Source organism: Lonchura striata, chromosome Z (assembly GCF_046129695.1).
Source record: "Lonchura striata isolate bLonStr1 chromosome Z, bLonStr1.mat, whole genome shotgun sequence".
Taxonomy (NCBI): domain Eukaryota; kingdom Metazoa; phylum Chordata; class Aves; order Passeriformes; family Estrildidae; genus Lonchura; species Lonchura striata.
In genome coordinates this window covers 83,484,789-83,504,969 of record NC_134642.1, presented here as the reverse complement: position 1 = coordinate 83,504,969, position 20,181 = coordinate 83,484,789, and the positions used below count along the sequence as shown (strand labels likewise).

The following is a 20,181-nucleotide window of genomic DNA, read 5'->3' as shown; positions in this document are numbered from 1 at the left end:
TACGGTAGGGTGCTTTTTGAGACCTTCCATGAATACACTCAAATCTTAGAATGTGGACAGTCTGTCTGCTCCTACAGGAATTGCTGTGGGTACAATGCAAATAAAATACAACAAACATGCAGCAGATTTCTGGTCCAGACATGCCCTTATGTTTAGTTTTATTGCAATAGCCTCTTCTATATGGCTGCAAAGATAAGGAGTGTCAGAGTTTGTTCTAGGGGTGTTGCGGGCATTGGATATACCAGTTTTCTTACTTTGAGGACACAGGGGCATATAAAACCCTTGTGGTTTTGTTAAATGAGTTAGCAACATATTAATTATTATTTTAAACTCTGGCATTTTGCCTGTAGAGTTATCCTTTAAAAGTCACATTTGTGAAGAAGCCTTGTGAAAATTGTACTGTTTCAGAGTTAGTATCTTTGATGACTTCAACCCGTCAAGGGATTTCTGATACAGAGGACTGACATAAGGAAAATATTGTAAGCTACAAAACAATTTCAGTGCAATTAAGGCGAGTCTTCCTCCTAAGCCCAGAAGAGAACTTCATTACTTAGATATGTAATACTGCCTTACAGTATCTCTCCAGTGGAAATTCTGTATATGTTTTGTATGAGTTCTCTGAAGATTCAGAATAAAGGAGGCTTGCTCGGGCTGCTGAAGTTGCTAGTTGAAACCTCTCATTTTAAGGGTTGCTTTAGCTGTATCTGTCAAACTGTCCCAAATCTCGTGTGGCAGAGGAAAAAGATTGTAATTTCAGAACTGTCACAGCAGTGTCTTTTCACAGCCCAGATATTTGTGGCCCCAAGTTAGGTGGGACTGTGGATCCCCAGAAAACTATACAAGCCCTCAAGTAGCCATCTTAGAAAAAAACATCTTTGAGAACAAATGTAAAGATTTGCCAAAACTTGAGAAGGAAGTTTCAACGTGTATTTAGTTATATGTTTCTAGTTCTGGGCTTTATAAAGGCAACATTGTAACCACAAGTGTAGGAGAATTTCAGTTTTACAAGTTTAAGAGGTTTTAATTTTTAAATTTTTTATTACTTTTTAACTATGGCTCTTTTAATTTTGGCATGCTGCTTCTTACTTCTGGATGGAAGTGCACATTACTGGCAGGGTCTTACCTTTCAAATTACCAGTACCATCATTATAAGTGTTTTTCAGTGCACAGTGCAGGACAAATTATTCAGAAAGAAAAATCTGTACCATGGTACAGATCCGGAGTACTTCAGCAAAACTGATCTCACTCTATAATTTTCATTAATAACTGTCTTTCACAGAATAAATTTGCTCATAGAGCAACACTTCTTGAAGTTCCCCTACATCTGCTACAAATAGTGCAAGAGCACCCTGAAATTAATTACAGAAAATTAAAAGTTGCATTTTTCCACTTGGCTTCAGTGGATAAAGAAATGTTTTGTGTTTGCCTCTAATATTCAGCTAGCGAGTACTCTGAAAAACCATCTCACTGCCCTGGCATGAATTAAGGAATTAAGGTGAGATAAACCAAGGTCCAACAACACAAAATCTGATCTTTCAGCTTGAGGATCACAATTCCTGTGGTGGGGATGGGAGGGGAAAACTTTACCAGTCTCCTCAGCTGCTAAATTTACAAATCACTGACTAAAGATAGGATTATTTGTTCTATAATATAATTTATTTTTAAATTCATTTTTTAACTGCAATTATTTTCAATGAGAGTTACATGTATTATTGTAGTTTCATGCTCCTGTATTTTAATTTTGTTTTTCTGTCAGATAATGCTCCAAATATAAGAATTTCAATGATCGGTGAGTGTCCCATTGCAAATGTTGGCCTTAGCTGTCACCAAATAGACCCTGTTTGCAGCAGTTTCCCCAAATCAGCTTCATTTTTGCACTGAGTACATTGAGGGCACATGTGCTTCTTGGTCGCTACAGTGCTTCTTGCTTAAACTACAAGAAACTACATTTAAAATCATATTACCTTTAGAAATTTCTCTAAGGAGGATGAGGAGATAATCACTATTGTTAAGTCACACCTTCGTAAGTTTCAGGTCTGCTGTTAATTTTCTACAGGGCCATATTTTTTTAAATTGCATTGTTGTAAAACTATTTTTATAGTAATATGTAAAATTATTTTACACTGATAATTGGCTGCCTTGCACATGAAGAATTTTTGGAATCCTAAAGCTTAGTTCCTCATGGTTTAAGAGATTTAGGTATTAATTCCAAATGGCATCTCACAAAGGGCCAAATTCCATCCAGAGATAAATGACTGCTCATCCATGCCAACTTTAATGTGATCTGCTCTGCTCAGCAGAGGACAGGATTTCACAGAAGGCCCTTATTTGATTCTGTACCCATTTGCAAAAGTGAATACTTTATGCTTCTCTTGGGCACTGTTGAAACAGCAAATGATGTTAAATACTGCTAAGGGCACCAAAAAGAACTTGAGCTAATATTCTTACTGATAAAAAAACATTTTGGAATTAGCAGACGGAAACCTTATCTCATGAATGAAAGGTGCTCTGCCTTGTAGTAGCCTGTGAGTGGGAAAAACAACTTTTGACAAAGCTTTTTAAAGGATAATGCACTTCCTATATGTTCTTACAAAGAAAGTAGTGTAATGCAAACAAGGTAATAGCTAAGATACTGATATGCTGGCTACAAAAGAAAATTTCTCTGCTTTCTAGAACTCTGAGGATCTGTTAATCATCTCCCAAACTTCTCGAAGGCTCAAACAGTACTCTGCTGGTTCCAAAAGTTTAAAGATATCTGAGTAATTATTTTAGGCTTTGTGCCAAAGATTGCTTGAACATCTTGCAGAGATGACTTAGTTCTGAAAATATGCAATAGTGGACTTGCAAGATATCCTCTCCGAAGTCCTGGGATAAAGATTTAAAACAACAAAATCTCCTGCTTTTCCTTGCCTTTCAGGATGTAGCTAATTTTTCTTGCCTGTGATTTCCCCTTAACATGCCCTGGCAAAATACCACTTCCTCTTGTGTGTAGCAATATGGAAGGATAGTTTGCTGGAGAAATATAATGTATAGAAACAACCAAGAAAGAATAAGGAAGTAATTTATTTTTATTCAGCCTGCATGATAAACTTCACTCTGAATCAACTGCCAAGAAGAAAAAGACTATCCTACTCACAGATACCTGAAAAATCTAATGGATAGTTACCTTTATTAATCAGTTGATTTATTTACTATAAACCTTTTCACTTGCAAGTAGTGTTTGCATGCTTTAGGACAGAACAATTCATTATTCCTTCCTCCTCCTCTGGCAATTTTTGTGTAATTACCTGGCTGAGCTTTAAAGTGAAAACTGTAGCTCTACAGACAAACATCATAAACTGCTTTCAAAAAAGTGCCTCAGAAACACAAAGCAGTGGTAATGTGTTATCTATTTTATTTATCATTATTCTTAAGAGTAAATACTGTTGGTCTCTGATAAGCACATTCAAGCAGCACAAACAACCCCTCAGCCAGCTCCTTTTGACAAAAAGATATTTTAGTGCCTGTCCTTCTCTAGGGAATGCTTGGGCAGGAGCGACACTTAGAGGAAAGCAGAGAGGACACACTTTGGCAGAATTTTTTAAAATTAGTTTTCAATATAACTAAATAAATATGTATAAATAAAATCATTTTCCTGCCCATGCCGAGGCAGGGATATGGTGGGTGCCTCTGTTTCGATTTCAGTGAGCCCCAGCATCACTTTAGGTGATGGGGCTTGCTGAGTTTGGCTCCAGGTCCTGCTGCTAACACCTCCTTAACTTCTCAGACATCAAACTGCTATTTCCTCCATTTACTCTTCCTCTGGGGGAGCCTTTCCTCCCAGCACACACCAGATCCACATTTCCTCCCCTCACATTCCTGATTCACAGACATTATCCAACACCTGCACAGGATTTCCTTCAGGGATGCAACTGCTCACTTTGGTGCCATTCCCACATCTTCAGCTTGAACCACCAGTCACTGAAACTAACGCTTTCCTTTCCTTTTCATCTTTCCTATTAGTCTTTCTTATTTGTCTTTCAGTTTAAGAAAAATCAGCTGATTTCTCTCAGGTCTCCTGAATATCTCTGAAAAATTTCCAATACTCTTAGCCTGTAGACTGTAATGTTTTACCTTTTATCCAGTAATGGGTAGGAAGCTCACTCCCAGGTGAGGGTGAGTTACACCTCCTGGAAGGTCTAACTCTCTTTCTCCAAAATACTGTACAATAAACAGGGTAGAAACCATTGCTTTTGTAGCTTTGAAACATTTAGAATAGCCCAGGGGTCTGCATGCTGCTGGTGAAATCTGATCACCCTTAGAGACAACTGGGGCAAACGCTCTGCTGTACTCTGTGTGGAGAAGAGGAATTATGGACAATTACAGAGCCAAACAGGAATATTTTGGAGGGAGTTGTGGGCATGCAGAAATTCCCATGCAAGGAGTAGGGAAACTACAGGTGACATTTACTCACATGTTGCTCTTAAATCCTTCTTCCCCTGCCTGAGTAGTGGTTAAATATCTCAAGTGAAATTACTCCTCCCACCAAGAATCACTGGTTTATGTTTCAGTGGAAATATTTTGCCTGTATTTACTACCCTGTGCAAATCAGACTTGTAAGGAAATGAAAGCTGCAGCAAATGAAAGCTGTAGCACAGCCTTGTTTCCTGCACTATAACCAAGTCTGGACTGCAGTGTGTAGATAATTTTTAGGCTTTTGAAAGAGGCTTATTAAATCCTACTGTGTGGTGTTCTCAATCTGGAGGCTAAAGGTTTTAAAAGTTGAGCTGTTAACATCTACCTGCTTCACCCTGAAGTATCAAGGCACTTGTATCTATGACCTTTTTAAGGAATTTCTGAACTACAGTGAAAGTTTGCTGGTTTAAAAAATGCAAGTAATTACATCTTCAGAGAAGAAAATTCTGCTTTTCGCACTTGAACTCATTCCTTCATAAAAATAAAATCTTAATTATTTCATTACTTGATTATGAAAATCAGGTAATTTTACAGAAGTGGTTTAGCATCATTATCAATTCCTATTCACTGCTGGAAGGCTTAAGTTACCCTACATAAAACTGGCAGCTCTTAAACACTCCCAAAAGGCCAAAGGAGCATTGTGGAGGTTTTTTTGTGTGTAGTGTTGGGCAGTTTGAATAGCATATTAAGGTATGGAATGCATCCAGAGTGCCATGTCCCATGAAGACCAGCTGAGAAGTTTGGGTTTGTCCTGTTTGGAGGGATGACCTTGTGCTTCTCTTCAGCTTCCTGAGGAGGGGATGTGGAGAGAGAGCTACAGAAGTCCCTGTGATCCAGTGACAGGATGGGTGGGAAAGGCTTGAAGCTGTTTTAGAGGAGGTTCAGGAACAGAGTTCCTACAGAGGTGATGGATATCCCATGCCTGACCCCTGCCTTAAAACAAATTTGTTGGACAATAGCCTTAATAAAAAGTTTTAACTTTTCTCAGCTCTGGAATGGTCAGGCAGTTGAAATAGATTATTTTCATAGGAATATTTCTATTTCTATTTCTATTTCTATTTCTATTTCTATTTCTATTTCTATTTCTATTTCTATTTCTATTTCTATTTCTATTTCTATTTCTATTTCTATTTCTATTTCTATTTCTATTTCTATTATTTCTATTTCTATTTCTATTCTAATTCCCCATTTTTTTAAGGGCTTGCTGGAGGAACCTGTTGATTCCACTCTTAGCTATCTCTTGGGCAGGGACTTTGATTTTGTAGATGGCAGCAGAGTGATGTATCAACTACATGAACAACCTTTTTAATGCCTGCTTTAATCTCATCGGTTTAACTCCTTATATAACTGCTGAGATTACTCTCCTTGTGGGTTGTCTCACATGCATACACCCCTCCATTCTCCATGGGGTTGCTGTGCAGAGAAAATTGGAGCAGGTTTCCGTCTCACTCCCTCTTTTCATTTGTGAAGAGAGTAAACAAAACTGCAGCAGGGAAACGGGAGAGAGAGGAGAGGAAGTGGTGTCCCTAGGGGCCAGGACCCTTGGCATGGAGCTTATCCCATAAATGCTTTTGGACCTATCTACAGGAAACTCCTGGAGAAGGTCACTGCCAGAGCTGGCTGCTGAGCTGAGTGTTCCTGAAAGCCCAGGCAGTCAGTCAGGGCAGGCAGAACCCAGCAAAATAGATCTTCAAGTTAAGGAATCCTGAAGACCAGGCGCTTTACCTGCTTGCTCCCTGGTCTTTTATTTCTATCATTCTTCAAACTGCAGATTATTGCACTTCCCAGCTGTGGTGCTTGGGAATTCATCTGCTCTACACTCTTTTGGCTTAACTGGGGCATCCAAGCGTGCAAAAAAAGCTCGTCTTTTGACAGGTACTGAGGATATTCTGGCACAGAAACTCATCTTTGTTGCCTTTCACTTGGGAGTATCTGTGTAAGGTAAGAAATTAGGCAGTTTGCAGAAAACAGCTCAGAGGAATAACATTAAAAATAAAAACAAAATAATGCTGTCATGTTAAATAAGGCTCACCAGAAAGTGTTACCTGTTCTTAAAGCATGGAAATAGTATTACAAGCAACTTCTGTAGAAAAGAAGGTTGTGTCAACCTTAGATCTTTATCCACCATGACAGAAGTTCTTAATGGAGCAGCAACAAGGTACAAGATAAATTTTATATATTTTCCTAAGTAAATATAAACAGTTTGATTTTTAGATTTGAGACTTAGCAAAAAGCAAGAAGATTGGGCTGCTACATAGCTCCTGTACATCTACAGACATTCTGATTTTCTCCCCAATACCTTGAGTCCTAAATATTTTAGGTTATCATATTCATTACCAAGGAAAGCGTGTCAACGTAACAGCAAATTGGTGGGTTTTAAAATTATTTTTCTTTATAAAGAAAGTAGTCCACACAACAGTTTAGTGCAGTTTTGTATGCCATTTAAACATTACATACTATTCTGTCCCAGTCTGTTTTCTAAGAGGAAAAAGAAGCTCATGAATTTTCCAAATGGAAAAGCAATCACAGTTGCCCAACATCTGGAAATGGGAATGTGTGAGGAAATCAGCAACTAAAATTTCTCGTTTATTGGAGGCTTTTCACAAGGTCTCTTCTGATGCTTCAAGACAGAATGGCCTTCTAGGATCTATTTCCCCCAGTCCTGCATGTTGAATAAAGATATTTCAGTGGCTGAAATGGTGTCAGTAGAAAACTCATCAGTGGTAACTAAATATCAAATATAAAATAATGACTGTAAATAGCTGTACTGTCCACTGGGGGAAAATACCAAAATAAAAAAAAAAAAAACATTAATCAGCAATAGAAAAATGAAAAATTTAGATGGCAAACTAAAGAAGTGCAACTTTGACAGAAAAATGAGAATACCTTTGAAAGGGATTATGTCTTAAGAATGCTGATATATTTAATCACTATTAAGTTTTCAACTAATAAAAATTCTATTTGGGGAAAATTTTTCAAGACAGTAAAGATTTTTTTCCTGTATATATTTAATGATACAAAATTGGTGGTTTTTTTTTTTTTTTTCTTTAAATAACTAAATAAATATTTCTGGTCAAGTGAAAAAAATAAACAAGAACATCAAGTGAAAAAAAATAAACAAGAACAAGAAAACCTGAAAGGTGTCTAGAATAGCTAAATTATGTGTGGAGTCTCCCTTCAGATATACATTCCTCATTTTTGTCATTATTTAGGTCCAGATGTTTGTGATTCTAGAAATGCATTTGGCTGGGCGATATTAAATGTATCACAGCTGAGTGTTCCTCCCACAGCTCTGAAAAAGTGGCATCTATCAGCATTGAAGATGGGGAGACAAGAAACCTTCTAACACGTAATTTTTAAATAAAACTTTGTTCTGCAAGGAATTCTTAGGTCTGGCAGGTCACAAGGTGGGATGCAGGAGGTCTGGAATCACCAAGGGGTCACAGCTTCTGCAAAGGTTGCCACATATTTTCCAGCTGCCTGCTGAATCCAGCAGGTGGTGCCAGGAAATTGCAGTTATTGTCTCTGCCACATTCCTGGAATCCCTTTATACAACTGTGATGCCAAAGCTCCAAAGACTGGATGGATATTCCCAGATCCACTGAAAACCCAAAGTGGTTCAGAAAAAGGCTTGGATCTCTGAGGTGCTGTAAGAGTTAGGAACAGGAGCAGGGCACCAAGTAAGCCTGCATGCACTGGAGCCATAAATTCTCCTCTGTACATTGAAATACTTTTTTTTTTTTTTTTTTTTTTTTTAATATTGTCTTTGACAGATTTGCCCAAGTCACAGAATGGTCTAAGTTAAGGGGATAAATAATGAGCACTGTCATACTGAAGTTTTATGACTGATAAAAACTTGGAAATTAAAAAAATCCTAAAAAATTGTCTTTATTACTCAGTCTATGCCTTCACCTTTACTCTGAAAAAATACAAGGAATTAATCTTCTCTGTAACAGAAAATATCATCACAATCATCTCCTGTTCCCATCACCTTTATACCTTGAACTGTGTCATTCCATGCTTGCTTGAGAATTTTGGCAAACAGCAGTTAATAAGCCCAGAGAGCAAAAGAACACCTTAATGAGAAAATCTACTTTGATAAAATTGCAATTACATTTCAGGTTATGCTTTCAAGTCCCACAGTTAAACTGAATCATTAATAAACCATTTTTTCCAGTTGTACCAAAAATAACTGTTTTGCAGTTGGAATTTTGGATGCAAGGCAGCAAAATGTCTTTGGTTATAAACAAGCTTTGTGTTTTCAGACCAAAGCACATGTCCCTCTTTTTTTCAGCATCTTCTTCGGGTGTAACAGAGATGGCTCTTTATGCTGCTATAGTTTATAGGATGGAGGGTGATGTTTGTACCAGCAGTACAGCGTCTTTATTTGCAGCAAAAATAATGCCTCAGCCATACCTGCTCATCAGAGAAATTTGAAGAGCTCAAACCCCACCTCGTGTTTCTTGCATTTGGGTCTGCAGAACATCATCTACCAAAATCTATCCCAGAAAAAAGACAGGCAGGGCTGCTCCTGTGTAGGGATCAGTCCAGGGAGACTGAAGGTAATTAAACAAGACCTGAGAGAGAAAACTTCTGTCTCAAGTGCAGCACCACACAGAAACTGGTGCTGTTTAATGCAGCTTGTTTGATACCAAAGACAAGGAGATTGCTGGTGGATGAAGACTGAAGACTTGGCTACTCATCACGCTGAACTGGCTTGGCTTTTAGAAGGACTCCACCGAAAGCCAGGGAAAATAGAGAACCACAAGGTAAGAAAAGGTCTCTTGGGCACTAGGAGGGAACAGAACCATGGACTCTGCCAAGTTGGAAGGGACCACCCAGTCCAGCTCCTGCCTCTACACAGCCCCAGCCATCCCACGCTGTCTGACCAGAGCAGTGTCCAAATATTCCCTGAACTCTGTCAGGTTTGGTGCTGTTACCACTGCCCTGGGAAAGCTGTTCCAGTGCCCAACCACCCTCTGGGGGAAGAACCTTTTCCTGATACCCAATCTAAACCTGAAAACCCCAACCCAGCTTCTGGCCCTGTCACTGGGCACCAGAGTGAAGAAATCAGTGTTTGCCCTTCCTCTTCCCCCCTGGAGGATTTTGGAGACCCCAGTTGAGTCTCCCCTCAGTCTCCTCCCCAAGTTCCCTCAGTCCCCATGCCCCTGTCCAGACCTCTCCCCATATTCACTGCCCTCTCCAACAGCCTAATCACCCTTTTTTTAAAGAAACACTTTACACACTATTTAAGTACCCCTTGCCTGGGAAATCAACGTTAGAAATATTAACATTAAAAAAATACACAGTGCAAATTACATAACGATAAGAAGGTTGCTTAAACCAACGTTACAATTTGCTGATTCTATCCAGAAAAGAGTTAAGACATATCCCCAAGAAGTTCCCAAAACCAGGATGAAATGGTACAGCCCCAATGCAATTAAACAGCACAAAATTCTGTTTCCCCTACAGGAGTTACCAGTTTACTCTGGCCATCGCTGGTTAGGAACATTAATGAAAAACTAAGAAATTTTGTTATTTCAGCATGAGCAACTACTACCAGCAAAGGCATGCTGCACATCTGCTTAACTTTTTAACAATTAGGAGCTCTGACATGTGAACAGATAAAAAGCAGGAAAGTCAAAACCCAGGTTTAGTAAGGCAGGGAATGGAATGTGCTGTTATGTGTAAGAAATGTTTCTTCAAATGTTGCCATCCTTTAAATGCAAGGTCTTGGCAGTACTGGATTTGTTCAATCTTATAAAGTGATTATGTGTTTTAGTGACACACTTTCCTTCTGAAACTCAAGGACTCAAAGGTGAAGAAATTTATGGGCAAAAGTTGGGCTGAATAGTGTCTACTCAAAAAAAAAGCTACAACTTATTAGTGACAAAATACTTCAGACATCATACATATGAGTGTTATACATGTTCTTCAGCTATATTAAAAACAATATTCAACATATAAATTCTTTTTGGCCAAACTAAAGAACTACACAACAGTTTCCTGCATCAAGTAAACAAAAAAAAAAATATCCCCTGCAAGATTCAGCACAGAAAAACTCCAGATCTTCTGTAAGCTGCACTTTATCTCACTGCACACAGGAGGAGGATAGAAACAAGAACTGAAAGGTAAAGGATTTATATCTGCACGTATAGTCTACAGACCCTTGAAGGGAACACAGCTCAGTAAAATCTCACTACTCTGAAGGCTTTCAGTTAAATTTGTCTGCAAACAAAAAGATCCATGGAACTTAGGTATTTGCCTAATAATGGAAAATGTTTAGACAGAACAGATAGGACACTCAAGTCACCATTGGAATACAAAGAATAAAAATACTGCAGAAATCTGAAACATACATTGGTCAATACTGCTTATTTACAAGGTTGTTATTCAAAGGTCACTGATCACTAAAATTATTTCACAAACCAATCTGTTTTTACAGGTCTTAATCCTCTAAATACTGTTTTTGCCAATACACTGCCACATTAAGAATATATGATCATTTATATCAAGACTAAATTTATTCTGCTTTTTCTGTTTATCTGTGGTAAAAAGCATTGCTCACCTGATTACTTTGTGTACTTCAGCAAAATAAATGAGAAGTATTTGGTTAAAACACAGCCTTAACTCCTAAAACTAACATGTGACTAAAAACAATTCCTAAGGTGATGCAGGGCTCTTATCTAGAAAAATCTTAACAGTTTCTGAGAACTCAGCAAACAAGTAACAAGACAACTAAAAGTGTTTCATGCTGTTAAATTTAGCTAATTATCACCTCCTGTTCTTCAGCATCAAGTATTCCCCATGCTTTGAAAACAAGAAGCCATGGGATTGTAAGAAAGGCTCAATTAACCTGTGTTTATAGACTCTGCTATCAAGAATATTAGGAACTAAAAGATCTCCAAATCATGGGCATTATCAATTTCAATAGTATCCTCAGGTTCCATCTTTGCCTCGTGGTGCCCCTCCTGCAGGTCATCCAGGGAAGCCAGAGCCTCATTTGTGTCACTGGCAAAAGTCTCCCGAGATGCATCATCATATTCCTGCAGGTTAAGCCCCTTGATGGCCTTTTTCATCTTCTTCCCCAGAACTTGTATCCTCCTCTTCTTGGCAGCTTTTTTGTTTTCATACTCCTTTTGGTTTTCCAGGTAGAATATTTCCTTGAAAGAAGTAAACAGCAACAACAAATGTTTGCATATTCATTTTACTGGTATTTCCTTAAAAAAAAGCGAAGTAATAACAAACCCCACATATCTAAAAATAATGGTCAATATTTAACTAAGCTATTTGTTATTGAGAGCAGAAGTGTGAGAAAAGACTGCACTTAAGGAAGAGAGGTAGAACAGAAAATTTCTTTTCTAATAGTGTAAAGTAACCAGTCTTGCAACTTTTAAAACTTTTTTCTGACTATTGTAAGCTATGAAAGGATGTTGGGGTTTTATTTTCCTGTTTCTTTTTTCTCTCCAAATAATCATCACAATGTTGACAAAAAGTTGACTTTTTTCTTGATTCCCAGTGCTAGAACCTAGAAGGGTTTACAGAATTACCTGTAGCCACCTACAGGCAAAATAAAAACTCTAAAACACTTTAAAAAAAGTAATATAGGCCATCAAAAAAAAAAAAAAAAGAAGAAGTTGGTATTTTCTGCACTATGTAAAAAGATCTCAGAGAAATAATGTTTACAAGCTTACAAAACTGATTTAAAGAGCACCACAGAGGAGCCCAGTGAGCCATTCAGATGAGGTTCAGACCATGAACTGATTTAGTGAGAAATTCTGCTTGGTGCCACAGCTGGAGCAATACAGGACAAAAATATTCTACTGGGAGACCTGCATTCAATTCATGCACCATGGCACAAAGCTCCAAGGGGAGAAACACAATGTGGACAACTTTGCTGTAAAGAATACAAATTACAGTTTAGGCAAATCTAACATTTACCTCTGCCAGACTCTACAACCTTGTCTTCCTCAACAGGTTTTTGTGACTGGCAACATGCAAAAGTGAATTCTCTCTGCTTAGACTTAATGGCAATTCAACAATTTTTGAGTAGGTCTTTTATCATTCACCTCTCTTTTGAATGTGAAAGCCTGGTTTCAGTGGAATACAGTTATATTTGTCAGAAGTTAGAGAGTTTCAGTCACAACATTTCTAGTAGGAAGAAAAAACCCAAACGAGAATGCACATTTGAACTCCTGATATTTTTACCTTGATTTTTTCTTCTTTGATGCTTGGTGTGTTCTTCAGCAGGTTTAAATAGACACCTCCAGGTGTTCTTCTCCTGGTGCCATTCTTGATAGGGAGAGAGGAAATTGGGAATAGCATGCTTAATGCTGAGTGTTGACAGAAAAAATAGCCTCTAAGGCAACACTCAGTGTTGAGACAGAATAAAGGCAATTTAAATTCTGGTGTGTCAAGTACCACATTAAAATAACCTTGGCTGTGTCTCATTTGTGACTGAATTAGTCATTAAAACCACACACTAAACCTGATTTTGGTAGTGAAGAACCAAAATACAAATAGTATTCTAACTAATCCAAATCCCACAGCTATCTGCAACAAGTTATGCACTCAGAGCATTCTTAATAATAAACAAATCTAATAAAATTATGTTCATGTTGGGATTTTTTTTGTAATTGTACTCAGAAATGCTACAACTTGTCTGTGTTATTGACAGGTTTTGCATTTCTGTTGAAGGCGTAGCAAACACAACCTGTATTTTAAAATTCCTCCTCATGTGTTCAACCCAGAAATTTTCAATGCATCCAAGAGCAGTGCATGGAATTGGCTCAGCTTTGAAAACTCTGTAAATTACAAGTGCTAATTATTATACTACTGTTCAATTAAAATTTGCAGTATAAAACACTGCTTTTTCTCCAGTAAAAACTGGATGATACTGGTGCAAAATGTGATACTCTCCTGCTAAATAATGTACTATATAATCTAGAAATTCCAAGAAGAGGGATGGTCAGATTTTAAGTAGGTTCTTGAAACAGGACATGTGAACATTTTTTTGTCACCTGCATTTCATGGTGCCTTTTGTGATCTGCCTTTCAAAGAGTGTACTCCAATCTGCTCCCAAAGCAACCTGTGACCCTTCATTCTCTTCTGTTAAACACTTTTAATTTAACTTTAAAGACAACAGAATGTTTCTAACACAACTAGCTAGCCGGGATTTGTTGCCTTTTGTTTTCTGAAAGAGGAAGGGTTTTTTTAGTTTATTTTTTGTTTTAGACTGTGTTCGCCTACTTGTGTTTTGCCTCCTCTCTACTCCCAAGTGATGGAACTTAAAAATTGTAATCAGGTGAAAATTGTCACCCACAGCTTTTCTTACCCACTGTGTTTTTTGCACTGAGGCTCATTATTTAACAAGAACAAAAACATAGAAAAACTTGACAACCCAACCGTGGAGTACAGGGGTTTTTACCATGATTTTTAACAGAAATCAGTGCTCAGTTTTGCTCTGCTGATACACAAGCCAGTGATTCCCTAATAAAGTAAACAGTTTTCCTTTTGGGAGTTATTCAGCAAATGGGATGTTGGAAATGCTGGTTTTATTCAAGCCTGAGAATCCTTCACTCTGAAGGATGAAGGAAAGATTCCAAGGAGAGCCACAGTAACAGACACAACGTTATCCCTGCAAATCAGACACCAATCTCAGCAGAACAACCTGGGTAACCTCCAGGTTCATCCACCTGATTGTTTGCTCAAATTCTGCTGGAAGGTTACACTGCTGTTTTTTAGGGGAGTCTCATGGCAAGGGAAGGCCATAAAACTCCAGGAGAATATGTTCAGCATGACAGACTCCATGAAAATTCTACAAGTAAAAAGCTGTCCTGCCCTGCCTGTCCCTGGCAAGCCCACAGGATGACAATTTCCTTACCACAATGAACAGTCCACCATTCTGTTCTACTTCAGCTGTTTCCATCAGCAGCTCGATGGCTTTTCTCTTCCCAATTATTTTCACTACTCGAGCAATTAAGTCTTTCTTTGGCTCACAAAGTCTGAACAGAGAGGGGGGAAAAAAAGAGGCACATTTATTGTCAGGATAATTCCTTGAGTATGACTGACTGTGGAACTTCCAAAAATGAATAATTCATTTTGTGCTGAAGAGTCTATGTGTACAAATGCATTTAAATGGTTTATTGAGTCAGATTTCAAAATACTGAGCTTCTGAAGCATGGTTTTTCCCTGAAGCATGCATTTTTAAAACTTGTTTCAATAAAAATGCCTTGGGTGGTTGTTTTTCTTCTATTGATGTGTGAAATATCAAACCACATATGAAACTGCAAAGACCTGCAGAAACCTCTGAAATCAAAGTATAAAAGCTTCTTGTGCATTTAACAGTTAAAATTAACTTTTTACAGTTAAATCAGCAACTGGAAAAAACAGGAAGTATACGAGTTCCCCTGTATCATGTGCCACTTCATTCAAACCTGCATAACAAAGAAGAAATCAGTTTATTGACTGATCTACAATAATCTATAAAAAGCAAACAAAACAACAAAAAAATTACACTACAACCAGAACCCCATTGATATAACTCAGGGCCACCGCTACTATAATTAGGAAAAAAGAGGCTTCTGGCCTGTTTCATTGAAGCTCTATACAACAAAAAGGAGTTTATTGGAAGAAATATACTTGAACTTTTCAAATTAAGAAACGAGGAACTACCCACAACTATTAACAGCATTAATAACTAACTGCTGTAATATTACCAGATTCTGAAGTAATATCACATGCATAAAAACAACTATGACCAATAAACTGAAGTTTTATTTAAATGTCAAGCTAAATGTTAGTAAATATTCTAAATCCTGTTTCCTATTTAAAATAATTTTCTTTCTTTGCAACACTAAAAGAGGAGTGTGGCAGTTTAACTGCTCTGTCAAAGTTACCTACAGTTTCAAAGGTTTAGAACTTAGAACAGATTTTTGTGGTGACCACAGCATGTATGCATTAGTGTCAAACTTGAAACAATTACTGGGTATTTCCCAAAAAAAAAGCCACTACTAAATCTGTATAATGAGAAGTAGTATTTTTCCTTGCCCTGCTCCCAGATAACAAACAAGCCCTAGCGGCTCTGTGCAATAACAAACAGCCCCAGTGGCTCTGTGAATAAAAATATAAACATTTGAAGAAAGAGGCAGTATTATTTGGATGTTTCTACAAGATCACCAGCCACAGTGATGCATTTTTATCCCAGGATTTTGGAAATGCTTTTTGTGATCTTTATGGCTTGAGAAGGCTGACTTAGAACAGAGTCTAGACAGAGTTAAGAAAATAAAGTAGGGATTTATTAGAAAGCCTCCAAACATTCGTCTTGGGCAGCACAAGAGCCCAGCCAGGGCTACATCCCATATGAACCCAAAATGATCAAAAATGGATGACCAGTCACAAGGTCTCTCACTTTTGTAAATTCTGCTCCATTTACATATTGGAGTTAATTGTCCAGTTACAGCTTCAGCCCATTAATTCCCATCCTTCTTGTTTTTCTCTCTTCATTCCACCATTGCTTATGCTCTTGGCCCTGAAATTTGGATCATTTGTCCTTGGTCCCCCGCTAGAGAAGCTCTCTCTGTGAAGAGAGCTCACCATACCCTAATTTGAAGTTCAGTACACACAAAAGCAGTATATAATGTGAAAAATATAAAAGCTAAAACCTGAGGCATCAATCTGGTGTGACACCTTATGTAGCAGCACACGAGCTTCCCCCCACCCCACTTTCTAGCAACCACCAATACTTAGTGAAGATGCACCATTATTTAACTCACCGATAAGCAATTTCATCTGCCACTTTTTCCTCTGAATCTTCCTCCGTTATCTCATACCTTCCCTTGTATTTCATCTCTTGCCTTTCCCCCAGTCTGTCTTTCATGGGCCGCTTCCGTTTGAGGAAGCCCTGCCCGTTTTCCTCCTCTGCAGGCAATGTCTTCTTGTCATCGTGCATGTATTCATCCAGCTCCTTATCCAAAGTCTCTGCCTCCTTCTGCTTCATCAGCTTTTTAGCCAGCAGGTAGTTGTAAGTCTCAGACTGCCTGCTCCTGTCAATTGAACCGTCCATGCCCAGAATCCCGAGCTCGGTTGCCACCGCATCCTGGTTCTGCTCCTGGAGCACGGCGCCCCAGATGTTGTTGACCTTCTTCCCGCGCAGAGCAGTTTGTTTTTGGTGGCTCTGGCTGAACTGGAAGGGCTCGGGTTTGCCAGGGGAGAAGTTGAAGCATTTCTGCCTCTTTCTCTTCCACAGGCAGCTATCGTCATCGGAGTCAGAGCCGCTCTCCTCGCTCGAATCCAGGCTCTTGGTGGTCCTGTAAGGAACACTGGGAGCGCAGGATGAGAGGCTGCTCTGGAAGGGCCTGCAGGAATCACTGCCAGCATGCAGCTTCTGGAATTAAAAATTAATCAAAACCTATTATTCAATGAAAATTAGAAGGGCTATCAAGTTGTCAATTAACTAAAATACATAATTTTGACCCTCATGGCCATGCAGACCTCCACGAGCATCTCATGGGCCATAGCACAGGGGCATCCTTTGAAACTCCTGTATTTTGAGTGCATGAGCATGAAATAGAGCATGGCTGACACTGAAACACGTCAGGAGCTGCTGTTCTCCTGAAAGCAAACTTTGCTGAGCAAAAATGACTACAGAACTGCAAAAAAGATGTGATGGAAAATGTGTGCAAACTGGACAAAGATGCAAGATGCACAGCAGGCTCTAAGAACTGTAAAATACCAGAACAACACAGCAACCTACCAGAGCTTTGTCTAGAGATAGTTAACAATCAGAGAACTGGTAATAATCAGTTAATAATCAGAGAAGTTAATAATCTCTCTGCAGTTTCAAGTCAGAAGACCAAATGATCAAAAATAAAGCCTAAAAATCAAACCCACAAAACTGGGATGGCTCATATTAAGTGTTCTGTGATCCTGGTTCAGTCAGGATGGCACATGAAGCAACTTGGGGACAGCAGAACCTTTACAGAACCACCCATTTTTCCTCCTTTAAATCAACAAGATACTATGGATTAAATATGTCTCATGAATTAGTACAAACACTGTCCATGAAAAAAATAATTCCACTGATCTACAAATACTCAAGTAATGCTTTTACTCCAAATTCCAATTATTCCCTGACTGATTTCTTATCATAAAGTTATATGCTGTCCCATTATCTTTCAAAATAAGATCTCTTCCTCCACTTTCAAGTGAAATAAAAATTCTTTCTTTAGCCTTACTGTTTTAATCAACACAGTGACATTTCTTCTTTCTCCAAACAGGAAAAGGGAAGTATTCAATTTACCACATTATGAAAAACAAACCTTTAACTTCAAGTGTAATGCAAAAACTCCAAACCTAGCATAAATAAAAAAAAGACTGAACATTTCTGTAAAAAAATTATTTTGCACTTCATTTCTCTGAACTATATTGCAAAGATCAAAATAACTGGAGAGCACAAAATTTGTTACACATACAATGTCACACACTGATCTTTGAAATCTTTTTTGGGGTGTACACTACCATGAACACCTCATACTCTCAGTACAAATTCCTCACAGAATAAATTCCTCATACCCTCTGCAAATCACAGACTGGTTTGGGTTGGAAGGGACCTTAAATTCCACCCAGTGCCACCCCAGCCATGGCAGGGACCCTCCCACTGTCCCAGGTGCTTCCAGTGTCCAGCCTGGCCTTGGGCACTGCCAGGGATCCAGGGGCAGCCCCAGCTGCTCTGGGAATTCCATCCCAGCCCTTCCCACCCTGCCAGGGAACAATTCCCGATTCTCAATGTCCCACCCAGCCCTGCCCTGGGGCAGTGGAGCCATTCCCTGTCTCCTGTCCCTCCATCCCTTGTCCATTGTCTCTCTCCATCTTCCCTGGAGCCGCCCTGAGCTCAGCCCAAAGCTTCTCCTGGCCGGGTGAGCGATGCCAGCTGTGCCAGCCTTTGCTGCCAGCAGAGCTGCTGCATCCCCTGCTCACCCTGGAGCCTCCTCTGGGCCGGCTCCAGCAGCTCCAGCTCCTCCCGGGCTGGGGACCGGGGCTGGTGGCGGAGGGGACACAGCGGGGCACGGAGAGACACGGGGACAGCGCTGGCACCTCTCCCCAGACCCGCAGAGACGCGGGCGAGCCGCGGGGTCCCGGCAGCGCTCGGGGCTCTCCGCGGGGACAGCACGGCGGCACAGGGACAGCCAGGAGCGCAGGGACAAGCCAGCAGCCCCGGGAGAGGCTCCCGGCCCGGGGACGAGCGCCCCAGGCCGGCACAGCCCCCTCAGGCGCGGCCTTCTCGACCCGCCGCCCCGGCCCGGCGCTGCCCCGGCCCGGCGCTGCCCCGGCCCGGCGCTGCCCCGGCCCGGCGCTCCCCCGGCCCCGCGCTGCCCCGGCCCGGCGCTCCGGCCGCTGCCCATCCTCACCTGTGCGGGGGAGCCGGCGCCGGGCATGTCCGAGTCGGAGCCGGAGAGCTCGCCGTCCTCCACGTCGCCGTCCATGGGCCGCAGCTCCTGCGCCATGTCCCGGCGGAAGGGCGGAGCGCGGCGGCGGGGCGGCACAGCGCGCCCGTCCGGGGCCGGCCCGGCCGCGGCTCCTCCTGCCCGGCGCTGCCCCCGGCGCTGCCGGCCCCGGGCGGCTGGGGCGGCTCCGGAGGCTCGGCAGCGGCGAGATTGCCTCGAGTGGGCTCTGTGGGGCGGTGCGCCGGCGAGATTGCCTCGAGTGGGCTCTGTGGGGCGGTGCGCCGGCGTGCTGATCAAAGGAAAGGAAGTTCATTCTCATCGGTGGCGCAGGCAGCAGATGCGTCCCGTAGTCAGGGGCGTGCTGGTGTTGAGCTTTAAGGGTGTAGTGAATAAAGGTGTGGAGAAGACAAGGCTAGGAATTCATTAATGCAAATAGATATTTCTAAGGCATTTCCTCAGGGGATGGTGCCAGACTCTGTTCAGTGGCGCCTAGTGACAGAATGAGGAGCAATAGCCATAAAGTAAACCACAACAGGAGGAAGTAATTTGTTCCATAGTGGAGCAAAGCACTGGAATGGCTTCCCAGGAAGTTTGTGGAGTATCCTCCTCTGGAAGCACCCCAAGCCCACCTGGCTGTGTTCCTGTGTCACCTGGTGACCCAGCCTGGGCAGGGGGCTGGGCTGGATGAGGTCCAGAGATCACTTCCAGCTGTGAAATACAAAGCTGTGTTTCATGTCAGGTTAATAAAGGCAACCTGTGTAGCTGTGGTTATTAAATGTGTGGAACATGGCCGTGGACAGCTATAGAGTTCTATTAAACAACCGAGGAAATCATGAAAGAAGGTTTTTGAACCAATCTTTTGTTTGCAGATAGCAATTAGAAGTCTTAAGCTGTTTTGTAATAAGAACTTTTGACTTATAATTTTAGACTGTTGTTTAGTATTAAGGACATTAAACTGTAGCTTTAGAATGTACAAAGGATTTAAAGAGAAAGGGAAGTGACCCTATCTCAAGCTCCTGGACAAGGAAGATGTCGAAAGGGGAAGCTAGACATCACTACCATGGATTAATGATCCCAGGAAACAGAAGCTGGATCTCACCATCTGGACACACATCCTGGGATGCACACAATAGGGTATTGAAACGGGAAAGGAACCAAACATTACCATCATAGATTTATGACCCTGGAGTATAGAATTGTGATGTTAAAGGTAGAAATGGAAACTGTCAAAAGCTCACGTAGAAACTGGGAAAAGCTTATAAATATGCATGAATATATCGAT

General features: G+C 40.6%; 1 protein-coding gene across 1 annotated transcript; it reads right to left on the bottom strand.

Moving 5' to 3' along the window:
* Positions 1–8,327: 8,327 nt before the first annotated feature.
* On the bottom strand, positions 8,328–18,988 carry PHAX (phosphorylated adaptor for RNA export). The gene is made up of 5 exons (XM_021551853.2): positions 18,864–18,988; positions 16,230–16,840; positions 14,339–14,459; positions 12,664–12,747; positions 8,328–11,618 (listed from the first exon to the last, which is right to left on the bottom strand). Exons 1-5 carry the CDS (start codon positions 18,957–18,959, stop codon positions 11,349–11,351), a joined length of 1,182 nt encoding a protein of 393 aa, XP_021407528.1. The 5' UTR covers positions 18,960–18,988; the 3' UTR covers positions 8,328–11,348.
* Positions 18,989–20,181: the final 1,193 nt, after the last annotated feature.

What these genes read in the sequence shown, in the direction of transcription:
- PHAX (XM_021551853.2), bottom strand. Translation starts at nt 18,959, where the DNA reads ATGGCGCAGGAGCTGCGGCCCATGGACGGCGACGTGGAGGACGGCGAG. An exon ending in GCAGATGAAATTGCTTATCG is followed by an intron (nt 14,460 to 16,229) that starts GTGAGTTAAATA and finishes CTCTCTGTTCAG; the next exon opens with ACTTTGTGAGCCAAAGAAAG. An exon ending in ATGGTGGACTGTTCATTGTG is followed by an intron (nt 12,748 to 14,338) that starts GTAAGGAAATTG and finishes CTCCCTATCAAG; the next exon opens with AATGGCACCAGGAGAAGAAC.